Source organism: Lonchura striata, chromosome 32, assembly GCF_046129695.1.
Source record: "Lonchura striata isolate bLonStr1 chromosome 32, bLonStr1.mat, whole genome shotgun sequence".
In the NCBI taxonomy this organism is placed as follows: Eukaryota; Metazoa; Chordata; class Aves; order Passeriformes; family Estrildidae; genus Lonchura; species Lonchura striata.
Window position 1 is genome coordinate 4325259 of NC_134634.1, and position 26811 is coordinate 4352069.

The following is a 26811-nucleotide window of genomic DNA, read 5'->3' on the forward strand; positions in this document are numbered from 1 at the left end:
AGAATGAGAAGTCCAAGGTGAGGCTGCCATGGAAAACTTGGCACCTGCACTTTTATTTACTTATAACAGAAACATAACATGACCTGAAGAAGTCACTCCACAAAAAGCCCATTTTGGTCCAGCACATTAAGGAGGACCCAGCCCAGCCTCATTCCCAGAGTGACTGTCCCTGCAGCACAACCACCCCGTCCCTGGTGGCCTTCACACTTCTGGTCCCAAAACCGTCCCTCCGGGCCAGGGCCACCTTCAGGGCCAGGCCTTGGCCTTCCTGAAGGCACGGATCTCCTCGGGGCTCCGCAGGTACTGCTCGATCTCGCTGTCCGAGATGGGCTCGTCGCCCGTGAGGGCCACGGCCGGAGCGCTCGCAGCTGCCGGCCGCGGCCTCTTCCTGGGCCGCAGGAGGCAGGGAGGGAGCAGGGGCCTCAGGCTGCCCCCACGCTGCTGCTTCCCTGCTGAGGAACAGCCCTGCTGCTGTGCCACCGCAGGAGAGCTGGGGGGGCCCTGCCCTGGGCAGCCCTGGCCTGGGGAGTCCTTATTCACAGAGTCCTTATCCAGGGAGCCCTGGCTCACAGAGTCCTGCCCTGGGCAGCCCTGGCTCACAGAGTCCTTATCCAGGGAGTCCTGGCTCACAGAGTCCTGCCCTGGGGAGTCCTTATTCAGGGAGTCCTTATCTGGGGAGCCTGGGCTCACAGAGTCCTTGCCCGAGCACCTCTGGCTCCCAGAGTCTTGGCCTGGGCAGCCCTGGCCTGGGGAGTCCTGGCTCAGAGAGTCTTTATCCAGGGAGCCCTGGCTCCCAGAGCCCTGGCCCGGGGCCGTGTCCTGCTGGCCCTGCCCGTCCTGCTGGCTGAAGGCGCGTTTCAGCAGGAAGAGCCGGTGCTGCAGCAGGTCCCCGATGTGCTTCACCACCGTTCTCTTGTCCAAGCAGAAGGCACGCAGCCAGGAGAGCTGGGAGGCCATTCCCAGCAGGATGTCCAGCAGCTCGGCCAGCCGGAGGTGGGCCGGGGGGGGCAGGTCCACCCCTGCCAGGCGGCAGAACCGCGCCAAGGGGCAGCGCAGGCGCGGGCCGGGCCGCAGCGACTGCCAGGCCAGGAAGGCCGCGGCCGTCACCAGGGGCACGGGGTGCCGGCCGGTCACCAGCCACGTCTCGCTGGCCAGCTCCACGATGGCCAAGGTGCGGGCCAGCAGCTGCTCCTTGTCCTCCAGGAAGGGCGCGGGGACGCTGGCCGTGGGCTGCACCAGCCGGAAGCTGCGGGGGCGAAGGGGCTGTGCTCAGGGGTGTGGGATTTTTTAAATCAGAGGGGTTTGGGAGTGTTGTAAAAGGCAGGCTTTAGAGACAGCAGGATGGTGATTAGAGCTAAGCAGTAGCTATAAGATTTGTCAGCAGAACAATTATACAAGAAGTAGAAAGAAAGGATAAATAGAGCAATGGTCTGTGTATTAACACTTGGGTAGAATAACTCTAAGTTGTAGAAAAGTATCTCTGGTGAGATATTAAGAAGTTTTAAGCTTAATAATGGAGCTCTGTGCATTGTATCTTAAGGCTTATAAGTAAGTATTGTATTTGAAACCAGGAAGCATTATTTTAACCAAAGGTACGTGTGTTTATGGTGGTTAGGTAAAACTACTGTCATTATGTTTTTGTTTTGTGTGATTGGTCAAAAAGCTTTTAAAGCAAATTGTAATATTAAGTTCTTAGTCTGCTGCCTAGGATGTGAGCTGCTGGCACCTTCCCATTGCCATAATCATGTAATGAGATTGATGCTGGGAAATAAACAGCTCGAGATGTGTTCCACAGCAGTCCCGTCCCGTTGGTGATTTGTGCACAGCCCCCAGCCAGCGATAAGGGGGAGCCTCGGGGACAAACACACCCTGCTCCTGCCCTGGCTGCCACTCCTGGACACCAGGAGCAGTTTTTTATGGGAAGGGTTCTCTGGGGGAAGGGGTGGAGTCCCCATCCCTGGAGGTGGCACTCCGTGCTCTGGGCTGGGTGACAAGGTGGGCACCGGGCACGGGCTGGACTCAACAGCTTCAGAGATTCTTTCCAGCCCCAGAGATCCTGGATCCCATGATCCATGGTGCCCCCGAGCCCCCTCTGCCCTCTCCACACTGAGAATCACAGCCCAGGTGTGACATGGAGGGACAAAAGCCAGCCCAGCCTGAGCACACACCTGTGCCACAGCTCAGCCCTGCCCACGGCCACACCCCAGCCCCTCCATCCAGCCAGGCTAAACAAGGGCCCCAAAGCCCCTCTCACCTGTTCAGGTGCGTTGTCACCAGGTCTGCCAGGCTCAGGGCGGGCACCGAGAGCCCCAGCTCCCGCTGCAGGCTCAGGAAGACGCTGGCAAACAGCTCCTGCCGGGCGTAGAGCAGGGAGCACACGGTGCCCATGGTCAGGGGCCAGCGGTGCTGGCGGCACGCCACGAACACGCAGCAGCCTCCCAGCAGCTCCTTCTTCTCCAGGCTGACCAGGTGGAAGGCGGGGAGCTGCAGAGCCCTCTGGAAGTAGGACACGGCCATTTCCTCGAATACAGCCGGCAGCTGCAGCACCTTGCAGAGGTCCTGGACCCTCCGGATCCCTGCGGGGTCACACTCGGAGTGAGGAAGTCCAGCAGACAACACTCACCCAGCCCGAACTAAAGCCCCTCCCAGGCCCTCAGGGCAGGCAGCACCAAGTGCCCTCCCCCGGCTCAGCTCCAGGGGTTTGGGGCACTTTTTCACCACTAGAACCAGGTGAAACAACTGGAGCGGCAGGCAGAGAGGAGGGGGGGTCAGGAGCTGCTCTCACCTCGCTGCAGGCAGCGGCTCAGCTGCTCCTTCTGGCCAGTGCTCTGGGAATAGGCGACCTCTGGAAAACAGGGGTGGATCAGTCAGTCCTGAGGGGAATCCAGGCACAGAGACATGGATCTGGGGCCAGCAGATGCCCACAGAACCGGACTGCAACGACCAGAACTGTCTGAGGGCGCTGAGTTAGAGCAGCACAGGTAAAAGCGAGCTCTTGGATCTCCTCTGAGCTGGGAATTCCCTCCAGACAGAGCCAGGCAACGGCCTCGGGGCTGCCCCGCTGCCTTTAAAGCTCTTCTAAGAGATTTCAATGGGATTCTAATAATCTCTTTTGACAATAAGAGATCCTCCAGTTTAAATTCAAAGCTCATCACCGGCTCCAAGCCAGACCCTGTCCGGGAAGTGCTGCGGGTGTGCCCCGGGCTGGAAAACCCCGCTGGTGCTGGGGGATGGAGGGAGCGGGAGCGGCCGGCCTGAGCCGCGAGTGCCCGGCACGGCCCCTCCGAACACAGCTCGGGGAGCGCTTCGCTTCTCGCACCGGCTCGGAAAGGCCCAAACGAGCCGCGGACCGTCGGTCCTGCACCCCCACCCCGAGCGCGGACGCTCCCGGGTCCGGTGCCGCACCCCGCAGATGCTCCTCGTCGGTGTAGGTGGTGGTGAGGAGCCCCTCGGACAGGACGCAGCCGCAGGAGGCGCAGACCAGCTGCTGCTGCGCGTAGTGCGCGTCCTCCACCAGCGACGCCGACCCGCACTCGGGGCACCGGCCCCGCGCCGCCATCGCCGCCGCCGCGCTGGGGGAGCGCTGGGGCGGGCGCACCGCCAACAGCCAATAGCGGCGCGGCCCGCCCCGAGCCCACCAATAGCGGCGCGGCCCGCCCCGAGCCCACCAATAGCGGCGCCGCCCGCGGTCCGTCCCGGCGCCCGCCCGGCCGAGGCGCCGCCGGCGCGCGCTGCGTTCCGGCCGGGACGGCGGCCCCGGGCAGCGCGGGGAGCGGCAGCGGGGGGGCCGCGTCCTCCCGGCGGGGAACGGGAAGCAGCGCGGCGCGGAGCCCCAGGGCCCCCATGGCACCGGGGGGGCCGCGTCCTCCCGGCGGGGAACGGGAAGCAGCGCGGCGCGGAGCCCCAGGGCTCCCATGGCACCGGGGAGGCCGCGTCCTCCCGGCGGGGAACGGGAAGCACCGCGGCGCGGAGCCCCAGGGCCCCCAGGGCCCCCTCCCGTCCGCGGCGCAGCGCGAGGCCGGCGCTGCCGTGAGGGCAGAAACTCCCGGCGCTGCAGCTGCGGACCCGCCCGTCCGTCAGGCTCCCCCACCCCGCGAGGGGTTTGCAGGCAGCACCGGATGGCGCAGGGATGACAGCAGGCCGGAACGCCGGGAGCAGGATGAGCAGAGGCACGAGGAGGGGATAAAACCCTTCTAAACTCCAGAGCAAAGACACGGTGGCCAGAGCACTGCGTTTGAGGTGTCTTTATTGTAGTGTTCCGTAAAACCAAAAGGTGTCTAAAAACAGCAGCTGGGCTAAAAGCAGGGAGTACAAACAGGGAACATGCATTGGATCCTTCAATAATAAACAATACATTTGGTTCTTAAGGCCCTTGAGGATGTAAAATGCCAGTCCCCTCACACCAAAGGCTTTAACGAGTGTTGACAATATAAACGAGGCTGGAGGGCTGGGCGACGTTTTTGGGGCTGGGCAAGTGGAGAACTGTGAGCCCCCCGTGCCCCAGCCATGGGTCTGCTCAGGGAGAGGTGCCACAGCTGCAGCCCCTGGGACAGAGGAGCCCTGGGGAGCTGGCACCCATGGCTGGGGCTGCCACGGCACCCACGGGAGCTGGCACCCACGGCTGGGGCTGCCACGGCACCCATGGGAGTGACACCCATGGCTGGGGCTGCCACGGCACCCACGGGAGCTGGCACCCACGGCTGGGGCTGCCACGGCACCCATGGGAGTGACACCCACGGCTGGGGCTGCCATGACACCCATGGCTGGGGCTGCCGCTGTCCCAAGCATTAAGGCTTCGTCTCTGCTAAGAGCATAACATTATTTCTTTTATGAACAATAATATTATTTATTGCTTTGGTTCTGTGCAGGTCACTCTTCCCAGCGGAGAAAAAATCTAAAATACAAGTTTATCAGTGAGGTACAGGATCCTCTGTCCAGAGATCCACAGAGGCACGAGGAGGAAACAAATCAATCCTTCATCTTCCTCGCTCGAGAAGGCACAGGAGGCAGCAGCAGCTCCAGCAAGGCCAGGCACAGCACTCAGAATGAAACCACCACCAAGGCTGCCTTCACTCAGAGCAGAGGGCACAGCAGAAAGCAGAGAACGCCCTCACTGTTCAAATAACACTAAAATGAGACAAAAGTACCTGAAGTCTTGCAAGACTCAGCTCCTAAGGCTTGTTTGAGGTCAGGCTGCCCATGAGGGACAGCTCTGCCAGTAAAGCTCCAGACTTTGGTAGCAGGGATAACCAGGATAAAAATGCCATTACAGAATTTCTTTGATTTTTCTAATAAATGTTTACATCTCTGTGCAAATCTATCAAACTGCTCCTCACTACATAATACAGCATTTGAGATCTGCAGTGGTGTGTGACATTGTAAGCAGACTGCTCACAGGGTGAGAGTCCTTCCAGCTGCTCCAGTCCCTCAATAAAGTGCTTTCCTGTAGAGAAATGGAGTTAGAAACTCACCCCTGAGCCAGGAGTGACCCAATAACCCAACAACTTCCAAAGGCAGGAGTGTTTATTTCCATAGAATTCGGGCTGGAAAGCTTGAAGCTTTGCTCCTCATGAAGCTTTGGTCCTTTGCAGGGCTCTGTTGGTTTTCCAGTTTCCCTCTAAGCCTTTCATGGACTCTTCCTGCCCTGGCAAATCCCAGGGGTCCCAAAAGGCATCTGCTGTTTTGGTCTCTGCCAAGAGCTCAGCAAACAAAGCTCTGTTCAGTCTGCAGCAGGGGAAGCTGTGCTGGCTGCTCCCCCAGCCTGACTGAGGGGATGGGGAGAACTCCCCTGAGCCCACCAGGACCCCCAGAGCTCTGGGCTGTGCAGCACCCCCAGCCTGACTGAGGGGATGGGGAGAACTCCCCTGAGCCCACCAGGACCCCCAGAGCTCTGGGCTGTGCAGCACCCCCAGCCCCCTCAGCCACTCAAGACTCTCCTCCCCAGGGAGCAGCAAGGAGCCAGAGCAGGGGGGAGCCCCAGCCCTGCCTGCACTGACAGCAGGAGCACTGCAAGGCTCCTCACCTTGGGAGGGCCCTCAAGGTGAGCCCCAGCTCCAAACCCCAAGGAATTTCTGTTCCCTCCGTGCAGTGTGAAAGGGAAATGGTCACAGAGCTCCCACGGGGCACAAAGTGGGAGAGCAGAGCACAGGGCAGTCTCTGCCCGCTCTGAACAGCCTCCAGAGCAGAAATTTAAGACACTAAGAGCAAAACTTCTGATTTAAAATGTACCTCAGGCCTAAATCCATTGGTGCCATTCCTGTGGTAGAAACGTACCGTGGACCTCAATGTCTCCTACTCCAAAAAACCTGTCAACTTTCCCTTGAAGGACTCTTGGGAATGTCCACTCGATGAGATGAACTGAGATTTGGTCAGCTTATGGTCAACTTTCATTCCTTTCAAATTACAGCCCAGGTCCGAAGCTGGGCCATCTTTGGACTTATCCAGTGTAGTTAATTATTATTTTAAAAACAATCAAATCCTCAAGCTCTACTGTACAAGGATTCATATTGCACTACAACTTCAGATGTGGAAAAAAAAGTAACTGATCTCTAAAAGCTGCTACAAAACAAAACCATTTAAAAAAATCATCCTAAAGGATCATCAGCGCCTTGCTGGGAAGCAAAACACAACAAAAACCCTCCTCCTTCCCATCACAACCAGTCTTTGGATTAATGCCTGACCTCCCCAAATAATGGGAAGGAAAAAAAAAATAAATATGGTAAGGTGACTGCATGACAACACCTGATGGAACTATTAATCAATCAAGGGTTGCTCAAGGCAGAAACAGGAAAAGGTCATTTTCTGTGAGCAGCACACCCAGCACCACCAGCTCCTCACCCTCCTCTGGGGGAATTCAGTCCTTGCCCACCGACGCCCCCAGACCCTTCACATCTTCCCAGCTTTTCTGTTGCCAGACATGGAAACACGGAGGATGTTTGGGGTTTCTTCCATGACTCTGACAAGCAGGTTGTCGATGTAGTCCTCGAGCTCCCGCACCTGGAGGTCCTTCCTGGTAATGGTATCCTTCTGTTTCAGCACCAGCTGGATCAGCTCATCGTGTGTCAGCTGAGCATAGGCATAGGCAGGGTCTGAGGGATCGTATTTCTTGGGAGGGAGGGAGGGAAGGCAGGGTCAGAGCAGGCACAGGACATTCCAAACCAGACACACAACACACAGACCAGCACGGTGACAGCTGCTGCCAAACAAACCTGGTAAAGCTTAAAACAGCTGCTTCAGTGCACTCTGGGAAAGCCAAATTCATGGTAAACAGCACAAAATGCCCACCCAGGCCTTTGCTGTTTCTTCCCATTCCTTTGGAAAATCTGGTTTTAAACCTCACACAGCATGAGAGGTACTGGGCAGCTTCTGCTGATTCCTCCAGCTCCCAGAACACTGCCCAGGCAGGGAGAGTGAGCACAACAGGCCCCCGTGGGGCATCGCACACAATTTAGGTGGAATCAGAACACCACAACACCCACTGCAAGTTTTCAACCCCCTTGAAACAGCAGCGTGGCAGTTTGAATCACTGAACTCCCATCCCCTCCCCTCTCACCAGAAGGAGGCACTGCTGTTATTTCAGTTCTAACTTCCCTATTTCCCAAAAAAACCCTGACAGACCATAAGGGGAGCCGTGATTTTCCCTGCTGACCCGGGGATGCTCCCAGCCTTTCGGATCAGGGAAGCTGTGCCTCAAGCCTGGAGGTCTCTCTTGAGACCAGGATTATGCTGAGAGCTCCTCTCAGTCCCAATGCTGACCCAGCTGCACGACTGTGCTCCAAGGAAGTGGCTGTGCCTGAGAAGCGCCCCCAAAAACACGAGCCCGGCTCTCTTATAGGTCAGTCTGCAAGAAAATAAGCATTTAAGGAACGATCCCACTCTTGAGGGCTGACCAAAAGGATGTTCCTGGCCCAGCTATCTGGAATACACAAACTCTTCAATTAAATCAAAGCTTGGGCAGTCAAAGTGCCACTTCCCTCCATACCTTCACACTCATTTCCAGCAGCTTTTCATTCATGGTGCTGATGACATTCAAGTTCTTGCTCTGAGGCTTGTTAGCCATGGCATTCATTGGCTTCACAGGATGGAGTCTGCAACAGGAAAAAAAGGGTCCTGCTGTTCAGGCAGAAGAGGTAACAGCAGCATGACATAGATCTTTAGATTGAGAACAAATACAGCAAGAAATTGGGGACAATTCCCTCCCTGCTCTATGTCCTGACAGAAAAGAAATTCAGTTTAAAGAAGACAAGGTATTTCTAAGCCACAGGGGTTTTGTAAGTATTTTCCAGTTCTCTACTATCTTTATTGACTTAAGGCATTGGAGATAAAGCAGCAGCAGGAAGGAAAATACATCCTCTGTGTGTCATGGAAGAAAAGCCAGGTCAGGCTACACGAGGAGACAGAACACGGGGCAGCTACTCTCATCCCTCAGAAACTGGTATTTCAGCCTGACTTTCCTAATCAGAACATAGTTGTGATCTTACAACATACCAAATACTTCTGCTGTCCTGAGACAAGTGCTATGCCATGTCCAATCTGAACTGACATCACCAGCTGTGAGGAAGTGCTGTCATTATTTGCCTGCACAGACTTACAGCACCAATTTTAACACAGGAACAAAATTTTCCTTCTATTCCAGCAAATGCTGTCCCAGAGGTGTCCTAGACCCCAGGCAGAGCACTGCAGGTGAAGGCTCGAGGGCTGACAGGGCAGTGGCACCACTCCCACAGAGCAGGAGCTGCAGCAGCAGGAGCAGCCTGAGCTGCAGCAGGGCTGGTGATCCCTGAGGAGCCTGCTCAGCCAGGAAACGTTTATCAGGTGTCCTTTCCCCCTCTCTGACAAACAGCTCAGGCCCTCTGGCCAGTGGGATGGAGTGACTCCATTTCCCTAAGCTCCCCCAAGAGCTGTGAGGAGCAGCTGCTCCCCTGGGCACCCCGAGGAGCTGCACAGACCCTCCTGGAGCCAGCAGCAACCCCGCACTGGGTGACAGCAGCCAGCCCTGACAGACACAGCCCCAGGGGAAGTCAGGGCTGTCCTGGTCTGATCCAGCAGCCTCAGGGACAGATCTGCACCCAGAGAGCACAGCAAAGCTCCCACCTGCACGGAGGTACCTGCTGTGATCCCCACACGCCTCACCTGTGCTGGGGAGACACGGTTTCAGCACCCCGTGGGGATTGGTTAGGGAACGTTTCAGAGGGTGAAACCCGTGCCTGGAGAAGCTTCTTCTTGCCCGAATTTCCCGCTTTATCTGCGAAGCCCTCGGCTGTTGGCTTTTTCGGAGACTCTGCTCTACGACTCGGGGTGTCAGAGAGAAGGGAATGAGAGAAAGAGCGGGGCTGGCAAGGACTTGACAGGGAGGAAGAGAAAGCAGAAGGCTCAGAGAAGTCACACTCTGCACGCTCATCAGCACCTGCACTCCTTTCCAGCTCTTGTCTCCCAGAATGACTGTCACACTCCCTGGAATGAGATGTCACACCTAAGCCTGAGTCAGCTCCCTGGACACAGACCCTGGGAGCACCCACTGCAGCAGGCAGCACAGCCAAACTCCCTGGCTCACAGGCACCAGGAATGGCTCCTGCTCCTCCTCCCAGAGCAGCAGCAGAGCTATCAGAGAGCTCTCTCTGCTCTCCATGCAAAGGTGTCAAAGCTCGGGGCTGCTCTCCATTCCCTAGAACACCTCTGTCACCTGCAGTGGCCCCACAGGTGTCCTGGCAGTCCCCCAGCAGCTCGTCATCAGAGCCTCCCTCCGGGATCACCGGGAGACCGGCCGGTGCCGAGCCCCGGTCCCCGGGAACAGGAATGGCAGACCTGACGTTTGTGAGAGTGACAGATAAATCACCATCTTCCTGTTCTAAAGGCCTGCCACTGCTCTTACCTCTGGGTGCCACTGCAGGGGTGACAGTCCCCAAGGAGCCCCCTTGAGGGAGGCACCCACGAGCAGCTGAGGCTTCAGGGAACGGGAGCCCTGGGGTGGATTTTGCAGCATCCCCTGATGCAGGAACATCAGCCCTTAGCTCAGCCTGGGGAGTGGCTGGGGACTTCCTCAGCAGTACAGCCAGTCGTGGGGCTGGCTTTGGAGGCACAAGGACCTCACTGCCAGCCCTCCCTGGCTCCCCTTCCCCAGGGGACACTGTGCAGGCTCTTGGCATTGGCTGGACTTGAGAAAGTGCCTCCTTTCCAGCAGGTGGAGGTGCCTGGGGCTCTAACACGGGCACAGATTCTGCCCATTGCTTTCCACCACAGGTCTCCTGCTCCTTCCTGAGCTCGCTCCTGGGGGATGGTGCCTGGTCAGCCTCTGGCACGAGGCTGTCACTGTACTTAGAGTAAGACACAAAGCCTTTGTCACCCCTCGTGCAGGGCTCCGTGCTCACACCAGTGACCTCCACAGCTGTTCCATCACTGTTCCAGGTGGGATGAGTGCTGTCCCCAGAGAGTTCTGTCCATGGGTCACCCCCTGCTCCTAGCTCACGCACAAACTCTGTTCGCTCTCCTGCTGCCCCTGAACCCACCTGTAACCTCCCACTGGAATCCAGGGGCTGCTCTCCACCTTCCTGCCCACCCAAACCCACATCACCTGATGGAACACCCTGCCATTCCCCACGGACAAAGGACACAGATTTCCCACGGCCTGGTTTGCTGCTTTCTGAAGAATCCTCAGGCTGAAGCCAAACAGAATCCCGGTGTGGTTCTGGAGCCAGCCCAGGGGGGCCTGAAGGGGGGTGAGATAAGGTGCCCAGAGGGCCTGGCACAGCTGTGGCATCACTGGTTAAAGCCACATCTGCAGAGCCCCCTGAAGCACCATGAGCAGAGTGTCCTGCAGAAGAACAGTCCTCCCCACCAGGAAGGCAGGAAGGGGAAGAGCCAGCCTGGGAAGCTGGTGCTGCCTGTCCCCCACGCTTGGACACAAAGGGATTGTTGTCATTGAGAGGACAGTCAGAGGGGACAGAAGGTGTGTGTGGGCCAGAGAGACCCCAGGAAGCCTCAGAGCCCTCAGAACCCTGCCCCCAGTCAGCAGCAAAAGGATTATTTCCCCTGGCAGAGACCTGCCCAGGAAGAGGCACTTTGGGAACAGAGGCTGCAGGATGATGGGATGAAGGGAAGTGGGTGATGCTGCTGGGATCCAGGGCTCTGGATGCCCTGTCCCACTCAGGAGTAAAAGGGTTCTTGTCTTTCCAGAGCTCTGCAGCTAAAGCAGGAGAAGTGAGAGAAGCAGGAGAACCAGTGATGTTTTCAGAGTCTGGCACTTGGACTGTCTGCCCCACTTCAGAAATAAAAGGATTATTGGCACTGCTGATACGGTGCACAGAGAGAAAAGCAGGGAGGGGGTCAGGTGCAAGAGTAGGAAGCGTGGCTTTGGGTTCCTCCTCTGGAGACAGGCCCAGTCTGCAAAAAGGGACAAAAAACTCGCATGTCACTTGCAGATGCAACATGAGGCAGGAACAGACAAGCTGCCACTGGAGATGAGCTACACCTTAAAGAGACCTCAGAGAGAGGTCCCTTGTCTGTGAGACTTTACATCCTTAACTGCACCTTCACCAAGCACAGGGCTTATGTCACAACTCTCCTGCTGCAGAGCTTGGTTTTGCTGCTTTAAGCACTGTCTCTTTGCACCCCAAGCAGGTTTATTAGTATGTAAAACACACAGGAAAGAAACTTAAACTTGAGAAGCACTGAAAAGGAGGAGTTAGAGTTAGGGACACACACAAAACACAGCCGTATTAGTAGGGCACACCTACATATATATAATAAACCTCATACACAATTTATATATTTGTATGAAGGATAAAAGAACAGAATTTCCGAAAAAGCCTTCTGTACAAATCCGCACAAAATCCCTCTGTGTTGCTGTGAACGATGCCAGAAGCAGGAGGGCTCCAAGGCTACCCTTTGGAAAACCACAGCCAAGTAGGGAAGAGGAAAGCAGAGACGTTAGAACGGGCATTTCAGACCCTGGGGAGGCTGCAGCCACACAGCTCAGACAGAGTTAGTTTGTGCAAGAGATCCAGCAAGAAAATTCACCCCTTCAGCACCTGCCAGGTGCCTCCTGCGCTTGAGAACCATTATTTCAGCATCACTTACAAGGAGCACCCCTACATCCATCTTCTTTTCACTCTGAGGAAGAACCTGGGAGTTGCCCTTTGCTATCAGAGCACCCAACGCCAGCATAAAACCCGCAGGTACCCGCAGAGCAGCACCTGAGCCCAGGTGTGGCAGGCACAGCCCGCTGCCCCCTGCCACCAGCACTGCCCAGCCCGACTCCTGCCAGCAGCTGCGACCCACCTGGGTTTCACAGCTTTGGTCTTGGCTGGTGCAGCTTTCTCGGGTTTCCACTCCTCCTCACAAGGGCCGAGCTGCTGCTTGGTTGTGACGGCCTCCTCCACGTGCTGAGCGTCTCCTGACGGGCTCCTTCTGCCCAGAGCTGCTGGGGCTTCAGGGCATTTGGCCTCCTCTTCACTCTTCTCTTCTGGAATTGTACCCTCACTCTGCAGGGTCCTGTCGGGAATAATCTCAGCATCGCTGGGCTTCACCGTTTCCTTCTTCCCAGTGACCAGGGAGAGCAAGGCAGACTTTTTGTGCTCTGGTTTTTTGGTCTCTCTAACAGCCTCGATGCTTGGTGGAACGCTGGTGTCCAGGTGCTCCTCACTGCTCAGCAGTTTGTATGATGGCAAAGTCATGGACTTGAAGGTCTCCAAGGATGTGGACCCAGAGAAAGCCTGCCCAGGAGAGGTTCTCCCTATCTCTTCAGGTGATTTAATGGACCTGGAGGACAGGTTCTCCTCTGAAGCAAAGAGCTGCTTCCTCCTGAGGTTGTGAGGAGAGGGGGAAGAGGTTGGAGTCTTGTCCTTCGTCATGGTCTCTTCCATATAGATATGACTGCCATTGATGCACAGACTAGACTTGGACATGGGATCACTTTTGGATTTAAGGCCACTGAACAAAGAGAGGCCATCCTTTTTGGTGTGGTTAGTGGTTCCTTGGGTTAGCTGCCTACTGTCCAAAAAGGCTGGTTTACGAGATTTAAACAGAGGAGAAGGAGCTGGCTTCTGTTCCGGCACACTTTCAAAGGATCCTGGAAAAAAAATGGAAAAATTCAAGATGCGAGAACAATCTTTTCTCTGACACTACTGACAGCCTCAGTGCCAGCAGGGACTTCCAATGGATTTGCTCAGAAAGGAGAATTTAACCAGTGCTCTGAAAAGTGTAAAGAACCCTCTGGGGGAAGGTTTTGTGCCAACACTCACGTTCTGAGGCAGGAGAGGTCTCGGGCTCCTCCTCATCCCACTGCGCCTGGAAGTCGCTGGGCCGCAGCCGAACCCTCTGGGTGAGGGGCTGCTGAGTGGGCAGCACTGACATGGACTGGGACAGGGACGTCTTCTGCAGGCCAGGCTTGGAGAACAGCGCTTTGAACTTGGATTTCTTCTTCTCCTTCTCCACAGCCTCATCCTCGCTGTCAGCAGGGGAGTGCGAGGTGCTGGGGACGATCTCCGACGCCGTGTCCGAGAGGCCACTGCTCCTCTTGCCCTTGAGCTTGTCTTTGAGCTTCCCGAAGGGAGAGCGGGGCTTGTCCTTCATGGACAGGTCAAACATGCTGGCTGTCATGCTGCTCCTCATGAACTGGATATCCACCTCGATCTCCCCTCTCTCTTTTTCCTTCTTCCCTGGCTTGGAGCGAAGCTTGTACCACCTGCAGCAACAAGAGGATTTCTTTAACCACCAGTAACTAAGAACACAGAGGGCGCTTATGGCTGAAAAATCAGCCCACAGTGTAGGAAAAGAAAACCTTTTATCTTATGGTGATGTCATGGTCACAGCCCCAGGTGCCAAAGAAAACATTCCTTATCGTAAACAGAAAGTTATTAGTAAGATTTGGTTTAAAACCAGATCAGGAAGGGTTAAAAAAAAAGAAGAAAAAACAGAGGCACAAGATGGAATTCCTGTATTTCAGCTCAGCCACTCTCCTCTGCCCTTTCATCTCGCCTTCTGACACTGGCAGGGGCCACGGCTTTGAAGTGGAGCGAGAGCAGCAGCCTCAGAGCTGCACACACATCCCACGCCCTCATACCTTTCATTCCAGCTCCTTAATGCCTCTTAAGCCAAGGAACCCCTAATCAACACCAGAGAGCCAACCCCAGCCTCCCAGACCTTGGGGATTTCCACTCACCTCCCCAGGCTCGTGACTGGCACGCACCAGGAAGGACATTGCTCAGCCAGAGCCCTCTCCCTCCCCAACATCGAGCTCTGCGTGGGCACTGCCCAGCGCCTCCCAAACCACAATCCCACCACCCTCACACCCTCAACCACCCCTGGGTGACACTCAAACCACATCTGAGCCAGCACAGAGAACGGTCAGCACTGCACACCAGGATGGTTTGTGTGTTGGTGGAACCGCAGCATTCCCAACCCCACAGAACCCATAGGAAAGGCTGCCTGGAAACTGCTTTGTTTCTTCCTCCCCACAAAGCTGGAACGGGAAAATAAAGGCAGCAAACAGAGCATGCAAATGTGCCCTGCCATCGAATTTGCACTACAACCTCCAAAGGTATACTGGAAACAACAAAAGAGAACAGGAAAAGGTGATTTGCTCCAGAGAAAATTCAAAATTAATGGGGATAACCAAAGGAGATGGATTCAGGAATCTGCTACAGACACTTCAAAAGGAAAAGTAGAAGAAATTCTTCCCTCTGAGGGTGGTGAGGCCCTGATCCTGGAGAAGCTGTGTCTGTCCTGTCCCTCAAAGTGTCCAAGGCCAGGTTTGGAGCAAAGGTCTAGTGGAAGCTGTCCCTGCCCAGGGCAGGGGGTGGAACAAGATGGGCTTTAAGGTCCATTCTCGGATTCTGTGACTCTAAATGAACACTTAAGTGACAGTCAGGGGCCTGGGGTTAGAAGACACCCAGGGAAGGGCTTTAAATCAGGAAATCAAGGCTTTGCCCAGTCCCTGGAGCTGCAGCAGCCCTGGAATCACAACCCCTTTGCCTTTAACATGAGCCAGCACTGCACACTTTTGTTCCAAAGTGGTTTCTAGGAGCATCCTGCACTCGCAGGGCTTCGGTGCCACAATTGATCCTGTGTGTCCCGGGAGCCACGGGCAAACACCGTGTTCAGCAAAGCAGCTCAGCCCCGGCTGAAAGCAGCACCCCTGGCAGTGGCTGGAAGGAAATCATGGACTGACAACCCCCCAGACCACAAAAAAATCTCATTAGTGGCATTTATGGTGTTAGCAAGCACCTGTCAATCAACATACATCTATTTTCCAAATAAAACTAGCCCTTTATGGCTACACATCACCATGGCAGCAAGAACAAAACAGGTTTCCAACAGGAAACCGAGGGTTGGAAACAACTGAAAACATGAGAAATTTCCCCAGGAGTACCAAAGTTGTGTTTTCCTCTTTTCTCCCCCTCAATTTTCCTTTGCCCAGACACAAAGGAACGCGCTTGGGAGCCCGAGGCACCAGCCCTGAGCTCTGCTGACCAAGGGGCTCTGCAGTGTAAACACAGCAGAGTCTGACACAGCCTTAATGAACCCGCGGCCTAATTAAGCCTTGGCAAGCGGGACAGGCTCCGCGGCGCTGCTCAGGTGAGGCAGGGGAGGAAGGTGACTCACAGCACATTACAAGGCTGCTGACTCCCAGTAAAACCCTCCCGGGCACCACCCCTGGGTTTCACCGGGCCGTGTTTGTGTTCAAAGCAGCGGGTGTGACACAGGCCTGGCGCTGGGCAGGAGCGGCCCCGGCTCGGAGCCCTGCTGACAGCGGTGGGGTCAGCCCCTGGAAGGTGGAACTATCCAGACCCTGGCACGCTCCAAGTGTTTGCTAGCAAAAATAAATAATCGGCTGTCGGAGCGCTCAGTCCCTGCTGGAAGGAGGCAGCATCCCGAGGACAGCAGGTTTCGGGGGCCAGGCTGCTTCCTCGGTAGTGTCAGCACTCACACGGAAATGATTGAAAATCAACGCCAAGGACCAGGCAGGACCGGCTGGAACAGCGTTCTCCTGGCCCCCAGCCTCTTCCAGGGGAAGGCACTGCCCAGCTCTGGGGGCTCCTAGGGCTCACCTGCTCCAAGGGGTCACCCCGTGGGCATTTTTGGGGCTTCAGGGGTCCAGGTGGGGAAGAAGAGTCCCCCAGCAGAACTCCCCCACTGCTCTGGGGCACAGGGTGACCCCCAGACCGTGGGACACACAGGCTGCCACGGGGGCACAGGGGTCTCCCCATGCCTGAGGAGCACAGAGGTTCCCATGAGGAACAGGGCCATCCACGGGGAGCTGGAGCCCCTCACAGAACTTCACCCCCTTCAAGAGGCAGCCCTCAGCGTCCTCCCCAGCCCCCGTGGGGCACAGAAGCCCTCCCACACCTCCGAGGGGTGCACAGGCTCCTCCAAACCTCTCCGTGGGAGCCATGGGGCTGAGACACCCCCCAAAAACCTCTCCCCCGGTATGGGCCACTCCATCCTTCCCTGCAGCTCCCGTGGGACACAGGAACCCCGGGACACCCACCCTGCTCCTGTGGGACACAGGACACCGCGGACACCCACCCCGCTCCCGTGGGACACAGGACACCCCGGGACACCCACCCCGCTCCCGTGGGGCACAGCACACCCTCCCCGCTCCCGTGGGGCACAGCACACCCTCCCCGCTCCCGTGGGACACAGGACACCCTCCCCGCTCCCGTGGGACACAGGACACCCCGGGACACCCACCCCGCTCCCGTGGGACACAGGACACCCTCCCCACTCCCGTGGGGCACAGGACACCCCTCCCCGCTCCCGTGGGACACAGGACACCCCGGACACCCTCCCCGCTCCCGTGGGACACAGGACACCCTCCCCGCTCCCGTGGGGCACAGGAACCCCGGACACCCTCCCCGCTCCCGTGGGACACAGCACACCCTCGCCGCTCCCGTGGGACACAGCACACCCTCCCCGCTCCCGTGGGACACAGGACACCCTCCCCGCTCCCGTGGGGCACAGGAACCCCAGACACCCTCCCCGCTCCCGTGGGGCACAGCACACCCTCCCCGCTCCCGTGGGGCACGGCGGCCGCCGCTGCCCCGGGCCCGCTCGCACCTGGTGTGCCGCGGGCCGCCGCCGTCCCTCAGCGCGGCCAGCTCCACCTCGGCGCGGCCCAGGAACTTGTCGGCGCCGGCCAGGGCGCGGTGCAGCACCGTGAGGCGCAGCGCGGCGGGCCGCGCCGGCAGCTCGAACGTGGCCTCCTCCCGCCACAGCGGCTCCCCCCGGCACCGCTCGGCCACCGACGTGCGGAACTTGTCGCGGCCCAGCGCCATCACCGCGTACGCGTCGCTGCCGCCCGCCGCCGCCTTGGCGCGCAGCCCCCGCGCCCGCAGCACCGTCACCCGCACGTGGGTGGGCGCCCAGCCCGGGGCCGGGCCCGCCATGGCAGCGAGCGAGCGGCGGCGCCGGCGACCGGCCGCGAGTGGGCCGGGCCGGCAGCGGCGGCGGCGGCGGCCGGGGCGCCCCGCCCCGCCCCTCTCGCGAGAGCGCGGCGGGCGGGCCCGGGGGCGGGCCCGGGGCCTGCAGGTGAGCGCAGGTGTGAGCAGGTAGGTGTGCGCAGGTTAGTGTGTGCAGGTGTGTACACGTGTGTGCAGGTTAGTGTGTGCAGGTGAGTGCAGGTGAGCACAGGTGAGTGTGCACAGGTGTGGGCAGGTGAGTGCAGGTAAGTGTGCATGGGTGTGTGCAGGTGTGTACACGTGTGTGCAGGTTAGTGTGTGCAGGTGAGTGCAGGTGAGCACAGGTGAGTGTGCACAGGTGTGGGCAGGTGAGTGCAGGTAAGTGTGCATGGGTGTGTGCAGGTGTGTACACGTGTGTGCAGGTTAGTGTGTGCAGGTGAGTGCAGGTGAGCACAGGTGAGTGTGCACAGGTGTGGGCAGGTGAGTGCAGGTAAGTGTGCGCAGGTTAGTGTGTGCAGGTGTGTACATGTGTGTGCAGGTTAGTGAGTGTGTGCAGGTGACCACAGGTGTGTGCAGGTGAGTGCAAGTGTGTACACGTGTGTGCAGGTGTGTGTGCACGGGTGTGTGTGCACGGGTGTGGGCACGGGTGTGCAGGTGAGTGCAAGTGTGTACATGTGAGTGCAGGTGAGAGCAGGTGTGTCCAGGTGTGTGCAGGTGATTGTGTGCAGGTGTGTGCAGGTGAGTACAGGTTAGTGTGTGCAGGTGAGCGCAGGTGTGTGCAGGTGAGTGTATGTGTTTATAGGTTAGTGTGTACATGTGTGTGCAAGTGTGTGTGCACGGGTGTGTGTGCAGGTGAATGCAGGTGAGCGCAGGTGTGTGTGCACGGGTGTGTGCACGGGTGTGCAGGTGTGTGCAGGTTAGTGTATGCAGGTGAGTGCAGGTGAGTACAGGTGTGTACAGGTTGGTGAGTGCAGGTGTGAGCAGGTGTGTGCAGGTGAGTGCAGGTGTGTACACATGTGTGCAGGTGTGTGTAGGTGTGTGTGCACGGGTATGTGCACATGAGTGTGCACGCGTGTGTGCAGGTGAGTGCAGGTGTGTACACGTGTGTACAGGTAAGTGTGCACAGGTGTGTGCATGAGTACAGGTGTGTGCAGGTGTGTACACGTGTGTGCAGGTGTGTACACGTGAGTGTGCACGGGTGTGTGCAGGTGATGTGCACGGGTGTATACAGGTGTGTATAGGTGAGTACAGGTGTGTGCAAGTGGGAGCAAGTGTGTGCAGGTGAGTGTGCACAGGTGTGTACAGGTGAGTACAGGTGTGCACGGGTGTGTATAAGTGTATACAGGTGTGTACAGGTTAGTGTGCACAGGTGTGTAGAGGTGAGTACAGGTGAGTGTGCACGGCTGTGTACAGGTGTGTACAGATTAGTGTGCACGGGTGTGTATACAGGTGAGTACAGGTTAGTGTGCACGGGTGTGTACAGGTGTGCATAGGTGTGTACAGGTGAGTACAGGTGTATGTGTACATGTGTCTATGCACTGTGTGTACAGGTGTAGGTACAGGTGCAAGTACAGGTGAGTTCAGGTGTGCATGGCTTGGTGCAGGGCCCTGTGCAGGCATTTCAGGGTGCACAGATGGCTGTGAGTGTAGACAGGTGCATGTCCAGGTGCATGTCCACGTGCAGGGGTGCAGCCTGTGGGGTGCACAGGTGCATGTCCAGGTGCATGTCCACGTGCAGGGGTGCAGCCTGTGGGGTGCACAGGTGCATGTCCAGGTGTCGGGGTGCAGCCTGTGAGTGCAGACAGGTGCATGTCCAGTTGCATGTCCAGGTGCATGTCCAGGTGCAGGGGTGCAGCCTGTGGGGTGCAGACAGGTGCATGTGCAGGTCCATGTCCAGTGCATGTCCAGGTGCAGGGGTGCAGCCTGTGGGGTGCACAGGTGCATGTCCAGGTGTGGGGGTACAGCCTGTGAGTGCAGACAGGTACATGTCCGGTGCATGTGCAGGTGTGGGGGTGCAGCCTGTGGGGTGCACAGGTGCATGTCCAGGTGCATGTGCAGGTGTGGAGGTGCAGCCTGTGGGGTGCACAAGTGCATGTCCAGTGCATGTCCAGGTGCAGGGGTGCAGCCTGTGGGGTGCACAGGTGCATGTCCAGGTGCATGTGCAGGTGTGGGGGTGCAGCCTGTGGGGTGCACAGGTGCCTGTCCAGGTGCATGTCCAGGTGTGGGGGTGCAGCCTGTGGGGTGCACAGGTGCCTGTCCAGGTGCAGGGTGCAGCCTATGGGGTACACAGGTGCATGTGCAGGTGCATGTCCAGGCGCAGGGTGCAGCCTGTGGGGTGCACAGGTGCATGTCCAGGCGCGGGGTGCAGCCTGTGGGTGCACAGGTGCATGTCCAGTGCATGTCCAGGCGCGGGGTGCAGCCTGTGGGTGCCGGTGCCTGTGCAGGGGCTGTGGGCCGAGGGGCCTGACCCGTGCTGGGCTCCCCAGCGGGGCGGATCCCTGCAGGGAGCCCCTGCAGCGTCCCAGGCCCGGTTCCCGTGCAGGAGCCGGATTTCCCCGGCACTGGGAGGCGGCTCTGGCGGCTCTGGCGGCTCTGGTGGCTCTGGCAGCTCTGCCGGCCCTCCTGGGCTGTGGCAGCATGGGCAGGGCTCAGGGGCAGCACCACGGCACGGCCAGAGCCAGAGCGGCTTTTCCCCGCTAGCCACAACCCCAGGAGGGGGATGAAGCTCGGGCAGCCACCCGGGAACAGCACGCGGAGCAGCACCCTCTGCTCGGAACAGATCCAGAGGCACGGCAGAGATCCAGAGGTTTATTTTACACGGCAGGGGGGACGCAAACCAGGACAAAACCTGTGCAGTCACCGAACGCACTGACACCAGCTCGTGCCCAAAGGTGCTGCGTGGCAGCGCAGCGTGGGCAGGGCACGTCTGCACTCGTGTGAGATGAGAATCCACCTCCCGTCCCCGAGGGGCACCGACACGGACATCTGTCCCAGACGAGAGGGAGAAACTGCAAAGAGTCCTGACGCGATTCCAGTTCCCTGGGTTTGGAAGTGCTCAGTGCTCGGAGCTCCCCTCACTCCCCTGAGTTTTCCTTTGCTGAAGGCATCGCTGCAGCTCCTGCCATTGCACTCAGCCCTGGAATGCAGCAGCTGGGGCAGGGATGGAAATCCTGGGAAGGGCTTGAGCCTGCAGGAGGCTCTTCTCTCCTCAGCAGACTGTCCGAAACTGGCCAAGCCTGGGCCAACAGGGTCCTTTGTCCTTCAAGAAAGCAGAGCTGGCAGTCTCCACATCCCACTGCCAGCCGTGCCAGATAGGAGTCTGTCCCCTGTCCACACATCCCTGAGGCTGTGCTGCCCCTTGGTGAGCAGCTCCAGAGCTTTTCCCCAGCTCCATGTCTCCAGCACCGACGGCACGAAGGAGCTGGTGCTGTCCCAAGACCACCAGCGTTCCCAGGGGAGATCCTCCTCTCCGGGTCAGTGCACGCACCGCAGGGTCCTGCCAGCACCGTCACCCCTGGCGCTGCCTCCGCAACCCCGGCCCTGCAAGAAGAGGGCGGGAGGTGACACAGTGTCACCCACCAGGCTCGGCTGGGCACAGGGACACAGCCACCACCCCAGCAGGCACGGAAGGGACCCGGGAGCACCGTATACAAGGCGCAGCTCCGGCGAGCCAAGCGGGCAGCAGCACAAGGAGGGTTAAAGCGGCTGTGGCCGCGCTGACCCGGACTCACATGCCCGAACCCGGGCAGCAGCCTGGTGCTGGCCACGGGCTGCGCTCCCCGGGGAGGGCGGCGGCCAAGGCGGGCAGAGGAGAGGCCGGAGCGATGATGACCCGGCCGGGGGAAGCGCTCTCCTCCCGGCTCTCCGCTGCTCCCAGTCAGTCGGACGGACCCGCGGGCGTCTCTCCGCCAGCAAAGCTGAAATGGGGGAGCGCAGGGGTGAGAGCCCAGACCCTCCCACATCCACCGCCCCGCGTCCCCAGCGTGAATCCTGCCCAGGCAGCTCCTCCGGCACCTCCACCTGCACATCCCTGCTGCCCGCGTAGTCTGGCAGGAAACCTCTCCTGCCCTCAGACATCAAGAGGGAAACAGGTTACAATCCACAGTAACCAGAATAACTCCAATTTTGTCATACTAATAAAAAACCCCACCCTGCAATTGGAGGTGTAAATTCGTGTCAGGCTGCCGGCAGCCACAGCATGGACCCCACCGCCCCTGGCACAGGGGCTGCCGGCTCCGGGAGCGCATTTCCCGTCATGGGACGCAGCGGGATGAAATTAATTCCCTTCCCAGATTTACACCGCTGGAGGGCAAAGCAACCTGCAGAGCCCTGAGCGGCGACGGCAGCCGCGGTGCCTCGCTCCGGAGGGGGTCCCCGCGTTCTCCTTCTTTAGCAGCAGAAAGTGGGATCCGGAGGAGAAGGGGGAAAGGCCAAGGCTTTGGGACACATTCCTGCTCAGCTGGTTTGCTTCCCTGTACACCTTTCGTGTTTCCTTTACCCAGGAACTGCAGACCAGGTCCTGGTGGGCTGGAGTGGGACTGGGTGGGACCCCACTTTTGGAGCCCAGTGAAAGGGCCAGAGTTTAGGGGAACATCAGGGGGCAGGGCAGTGGTGCCCAGTCCCACATCTCAGAGTCTCTCCCACGTACCCTAGGGTCTCTCAGCTCCCCCAAGTCTGCACTGCACTGTCAGAGCACAGTCCCAGCCCCGACAGCCCCCCTAGTCCCACCCCAAAGGGCTGGACCAGACCCCCCGAGCCCCTCCCGAGCAAATGCCTGCAGGTACCTACTCATGCAGCTGGGAACACAGCGAGGTCTGCGCGCCCTGCAGCCGGGACTCGCCCAGGGGCCGCTGCCGGTGGCCACTGCCCTGGGGCAGAGGAGTCTCCTCTGTTCTGCTGCCGCTGCCCCGAGCCTCGCCGTCCTCCCCGGGGCGCCCGGGGGCCGCCTTGCTGTCCTCTGCAGGGCCCCCCCGAGGGCTGAAGGCACAGGGGCAGCGCTGCAGGTCCTGCGAGACGGCGTGGAGCCGGCGGTCGGCGCGGCGCGGGCAGCACAGCAGCTTGCGGAAGGCGCTCCTGAAGTCGGGGCTGCGGCAGTAGATGATGGGGTTGAAGGCGGAGTTGATGTAGCCCAGCCAGTTGAGGAAGAGAAAGAGCTGGTCCGGCACCAGCGAGCGGCAGAAGACCTTGATGATGTTGGCCACAAAGAAAGGCAGCCAGCAGAGCGTGAAGACGCCCATGATGATGCCCAGGGTTTTGAGCGCCTTGTGCTCCTTGATGGCCAGCAGACGGGAGGGCCGCCTGCGCCGGCTGCTCCTGCCCGTGGGGCTGGGGGGCTCCTGCAGGAACCTCACCTTGTCCTTGCCAATGAGCTGGACGTGCCGCGTGGCCACGGCGAAGACTCGCACGTAGACGAAGATCATGACGAGCAGGGGCACGTAGAAGGAGATGGTGGAGGAGATGATGGCGTAGGTCACGTTGGTGACGAAGTCGCAGCAGCGCGGGTCGTCGTAGCAGCGCGCCGCCCGCTCGTCCGCCCCGTCCCGCCACCAGTGGTTCATGATGGGCAGGAAGGAGATGAAGGCAGAGATGGCCCACACCAGGCACACCACGGCCCGGGCCCGGCCCTTGGTCATCAGCGCCTCGTACTGCAGCGGGGAGGTGATGGCGAGGTAGCGATCCACAGCGATGGCACACAGCGTCTCGATGCTGGCCGTGACACACAGCACGTCCAGCGAGGTCCACAGCTCGCACACCGTCGTGCCGTAGGGCCAGTGGCCGCTCAGCAGGATGGTGGCCCCTGGCGGCACCACCAGCAAGCCCATGATGAGGTCGGCGCAGGCCAGCGAGGTGATGAAGACGTTGGTCATGGTCTGCAGCCGCGGCGTCTTGGCGATGGCCACGATCACCAGCAAGTTACCGGCCACGGTGACCAGGACGGTGAGGCTGATGGCGGCCCCCAGCACCCACTGCCGGCCCAGGCTGCCGGCCCCGCTGCAGTTGCCGGAGCCCCCCCAGGCGCTGCCGTTGCCCGCGGGGAGGGGGCTCATCTCGGCCGGGCTGGGGGCAGCGGCCCCGCGCCCCGCCGTGCGCTCCCCGCCGCGCTCCCGGCGCAGCCCTCGGGCCGGACCGGCGGGGCCGGGTCCCCTCCGCGCCGGAGGAGGAGCCTTTAAAGGCGGGGGGCGGCCCCGGGCTGCTGGCTCCGGAGGGCGAGGGAATGGGAGCGGCGGCACCTCCTCCCCCCGGACGCGCTGCCCCGGCCCGCCCCGCTCCCCCCGGCATCCTCGCCGGACGCCTCAGCCCCTCGCCGTGCCCTCCCGCCCTTCTCCGCTCTCTCCATCCCCTCCCTGTGCTCTCCAGCCCCTCTCTGAGTCCCCAGTCTCACGCTTCTGTCCCTGTTCTGCACCCTGCCATGCACACATCCCCTCCCTGTGCTCCCGGTCCTTCTCCGTGAGCCCTCAGCCCTCTGTGCCGCCCTCACCGTGCCCCGCGTCCCCGTCCCCGTGCAGCCCTCGCTTGCTCCGACTCTCCCTGGGCAGGACAGACTGTCCCTGGCGGGGACAGTGACACCCCTGTCGTCCCCTGCCCCGACATCAGCACAGGGTTGACAAGTTGACAGCCGCTTCCAAAGATGACACCCAGGGCCCCAGTCACCATTTCACTTCCATAGGTATTGCTGGAGTCTCCTTCCCAGTGGATGGAGGGGACATTTCTTGCCCCCCTTCCTGAATTTGGGTGGGTGCCGGTGTTTGGAGACCCCCACCCACAAATCCTGCCCTGCTCACTTGGCACTGGAGAACCATCAAAACTCTGGGAGGCTCCACAGCCCCATCACTGTTCCCAGGGCCCCTGGGCAGACTCCAGAGTGGATCATCTTTCCCTATCAGTTATTTATACAAATATTGGAACTTCTAAGACAGACGGTCTCCAAATGCAGCAGTTTGAAGTTTCAGCCAAATGGGGGAATGTTGACAAAGACGGAAAAAATATGTGTAAAAATGATCCGGTTGGCATTTCTTCCCATTCATGAGCTACAAAAGCAGAGTCCTGGTTTTACGAGCTTCATCTTTACAAGGCTGTTTTGCATTTTCAAAGCCCTCGGCCAAGGGCTTGTTCCGATCTCACTCAGCTCCCAGCCGCGGCATTTGCTGCTGGCTGGGAGCGAGCTGGGAATTGCTGTTCACAGGGCACTTTGTGCTGGCTCCAGACCGGCCCCTGGCACAGGCACGGCGCGCAGGGAGCCTGCCGTGTGTCCGGCCGGCTCCAGGGCACAGCAGCACACGGGGCCGGCCTTGGGTCTGCAAGCAAAGCAGGAGCACCCGTGGGAATGTCCCTGGGTGCTGGGGGCTTTGGGCTCGGCTGTGGGGAGTCACCAAAGGCCAGCCATGGGGCAGGATGCCCAGCTCTGCCAGCCCCCGGAGTGACCAGGGGCTGCTGGCTTCCCACCTTCCCTACGCTTTCCATCCTCACCTCTGCTTCCCATCCTTGCCTCCTCCTTCCCTCCCTGCCTCCACTTCCCTGGCAGCCCCAGCTGTCCTGAAGAGCCGGGCTCTGTGCTGGCTCCGACACCCAAGGGGCTGCCAGGCTCATCCCTGGCATTTTACTGCCTGTTCTCCTGCAGACAGTCCCTATGGCATTTCTGGCTTTCCTCACCCTGCCGTGCCCAGCGGGGAGCTCCCCCTGCATTCCCAGCCACGGACAGACACACTGCCCACGGCAGGACAGACAGCCAGGCGCTCCCGAGGGACCAAGCAGGCGTCCAGCCCCCCGTCCTGAGGGCTTCTCTCTGCACCTCAGAGCGGTGCCCGTCCCCGCAGGAGGGCTCGGTCCCTGCCCCGTTCCCAGGGATCAGGCGGGACTGGGGAGGGGAAGGGAGAGTCCCCGGCTTTCCTCACCGCCGGGGAAGTAACGTGGCTCCGTATCTTTGTCCCAGTTTTACAGCTGGAAAAGCTGAAGCACAGAGGTGCTGGGTCTCACCCAACCCTCACCCCCATCCCTGCTGCTCCAGAGCCTTGATCCAAGCCCCCGCAGGGATGGAGACTGTCCAGCCCGGGGCTGGCACCAGGGGAAGCATCCTTTTCCCTTTCCCTTCCCTGCTACCGGCCAGGACCTCTGGCCTGGCTCTACCTGCATGGCCACTGGCAGTGGGGGAGGCAGAGCCAGCCTGGCAAAACGCCACAGGAAGCCAGCGGGTCAAGGGTTGTTTAGAAAACTCTGGGAAAATATGTTTATGCCATGGATCAGAGCAGCTCCTCTGGCTGTTACTACAGAATAAACAATGGGTATTTAAAAATACTTCTTTACACACAGAGAATCAGAATCAATTAGGGGAGATCCCTGATTGGGGAGAGCAGGGATGCAGGGAGCAAACATCTCCTTGCTGGGCAGCACATGGAGTTCCTGGTGCCCACGGATGTGTTTGGAGAGAGGAAACAGATGCCTGAGCTGATCCAGACACATCTGAGGGCACACGGGCTCTGCTTGGTCACAGAGAGTGAGGGGTGAGAGCTCAAGTAGCAGCTCTGGATAAAACAAAAGCTTTTTATAGCTGAGAACTCGCTCCCTCCCTGGCATGTGGCCGCATACTCGCCGGTACAGGACACGAGATAAACCCATCACACGGTGGAGTCACAGCGCTGCCTCTGCTCGTGGCCACACCAACTGTGGGGACACCAGAGTCCCCCCTCGCCTCTGCTTCAGCTTCCTCAGCCTCCCACCACAGCACAGGGCCCAAACGCAGCCCCAGTGCAGCAGCTGATGGCACCGAGTGCCACCCTCAAGGGGTTTCACCTGCCCGTGCCAAGGGAGGACACCTGGGGACTGCACAGGACGTGAATCAGGGCCTTGTGACGCTCCTCCCTCTGCCTGAGGAGACGCCCAAAAGCACAACTTTACCCAAATTCCCTCCCCAGGGCGGGAGCTCTGGGCTCGCTGGGGTGGGCACAGGGCCAGGCTGGGCTTTGGGAATGGGTCTGCCCCGGCTGTGTCCCCACCGAAGTGACAGGCGCTCCTGGACTTTCAGAATAGTTTCCATATCAGATCCACAGATCTTGCTTTGAAGTTGTTTGGGATTCTCTGTCACCACATTTCCTTGTCAGCACATAAACAGGCTGAGATGAAGCTTTAACCCCTGGGTACTGTCTGTCCCAGGAAGCCTGCAGGAAGCTCCACATAAACTCAGGTCCCCATATAAACCCTCCTTCCCCAGCAAAGGCGGGCACGGCTCTGGGAGCTGCAGCACTGCCAGCCAGGGCTTGTGCAGGAAGGCAAAAATCTGTGTCAGAATAATAAAAAATGATACAAATGTGCTGCTTCACAGGCATGTTCCACATCTCGTGGCAAATATCCCACAGGTGGCGTGTATCTCACAGTGTGTGTCCCACAGTGTGTGTCACTGTGTGTGTCCCACAGTGTGCGT

General features: G+C 59.2%; 3 protein-coding genes across 3 annotated transcripts; all 3 read right to left on the reverse strand.

Annotated features, from left to right (window-relative positions):
* Nucleotides 1–29: 29 nt before the first annotated feature.
* On the reverse strand, nt 30–3571 carry BRF2 (BRF2 general transcription factor IIIB subunit). Its single transcript, XM_021535846.2, has 4 exons — nt 3406–3571; nt 2786–2845; nt 2255–2576; nt 30–1246 (listed from the first exon to the last, which is right to left on the reverse strand). The coding sequence occupies exons 1-4, from the start codon at nt 3557–3559 to the stop codon at nt 247–249; spliced, it is 1536 nt and encodes a 511-aa protein (XP_021391521.1). The 5' UTR covers nt 3560–3571; the 3' UTR covers nt 30–246.
* A 658-nt stretch (nt 3572–4229) lies between these two features.
* On the reverse strand, nt 4230–17384 carry RAB11FIP1 (RAB11 family interacting protein 1). The gene is made up of 5 exons (XM_021535869.3): nt 17056–17384; nt 13239–13681; nt 12277–13066; nt 7982–8087; nt 4230–7104 (listed from the first exon to the last, which is right to left on the reverse strand). The coding sequence occupies exons 1-5, from the start codon at nt 17382–17384 to the stop codon at nt 6886–6888; spliced, it is 1887 nt and encodes a 628-aa protein (XP_021391544.2). The 3' UTR covers nt 4230–6885.
* Nucleotides 17385–20870: 3486 nt separating this feature from the next.
* Nucleotides 20871–23444, reverse strand: ADRB3 (adrenoceptor beta 3). Its single transcript, XM_077789208.1, has 4 exons — nt 22185–23444; nt 21357–21459; nt 21128–21313; nt 20871–20936 (listed from the first exon to the last, which is right to left on the reverse strand). The coding sequence occupies exons 1-4, from the start codon at nt 23441–23443 to the stop codon at nt 20871–20873; spliced, it is 1614 nt and encodes a 537-aa protein (XP_077645334.1). The 5' UTR covers nt 23444.
* Nucleotides 23445–26811: the final 3367 nt, after the last annotated feature.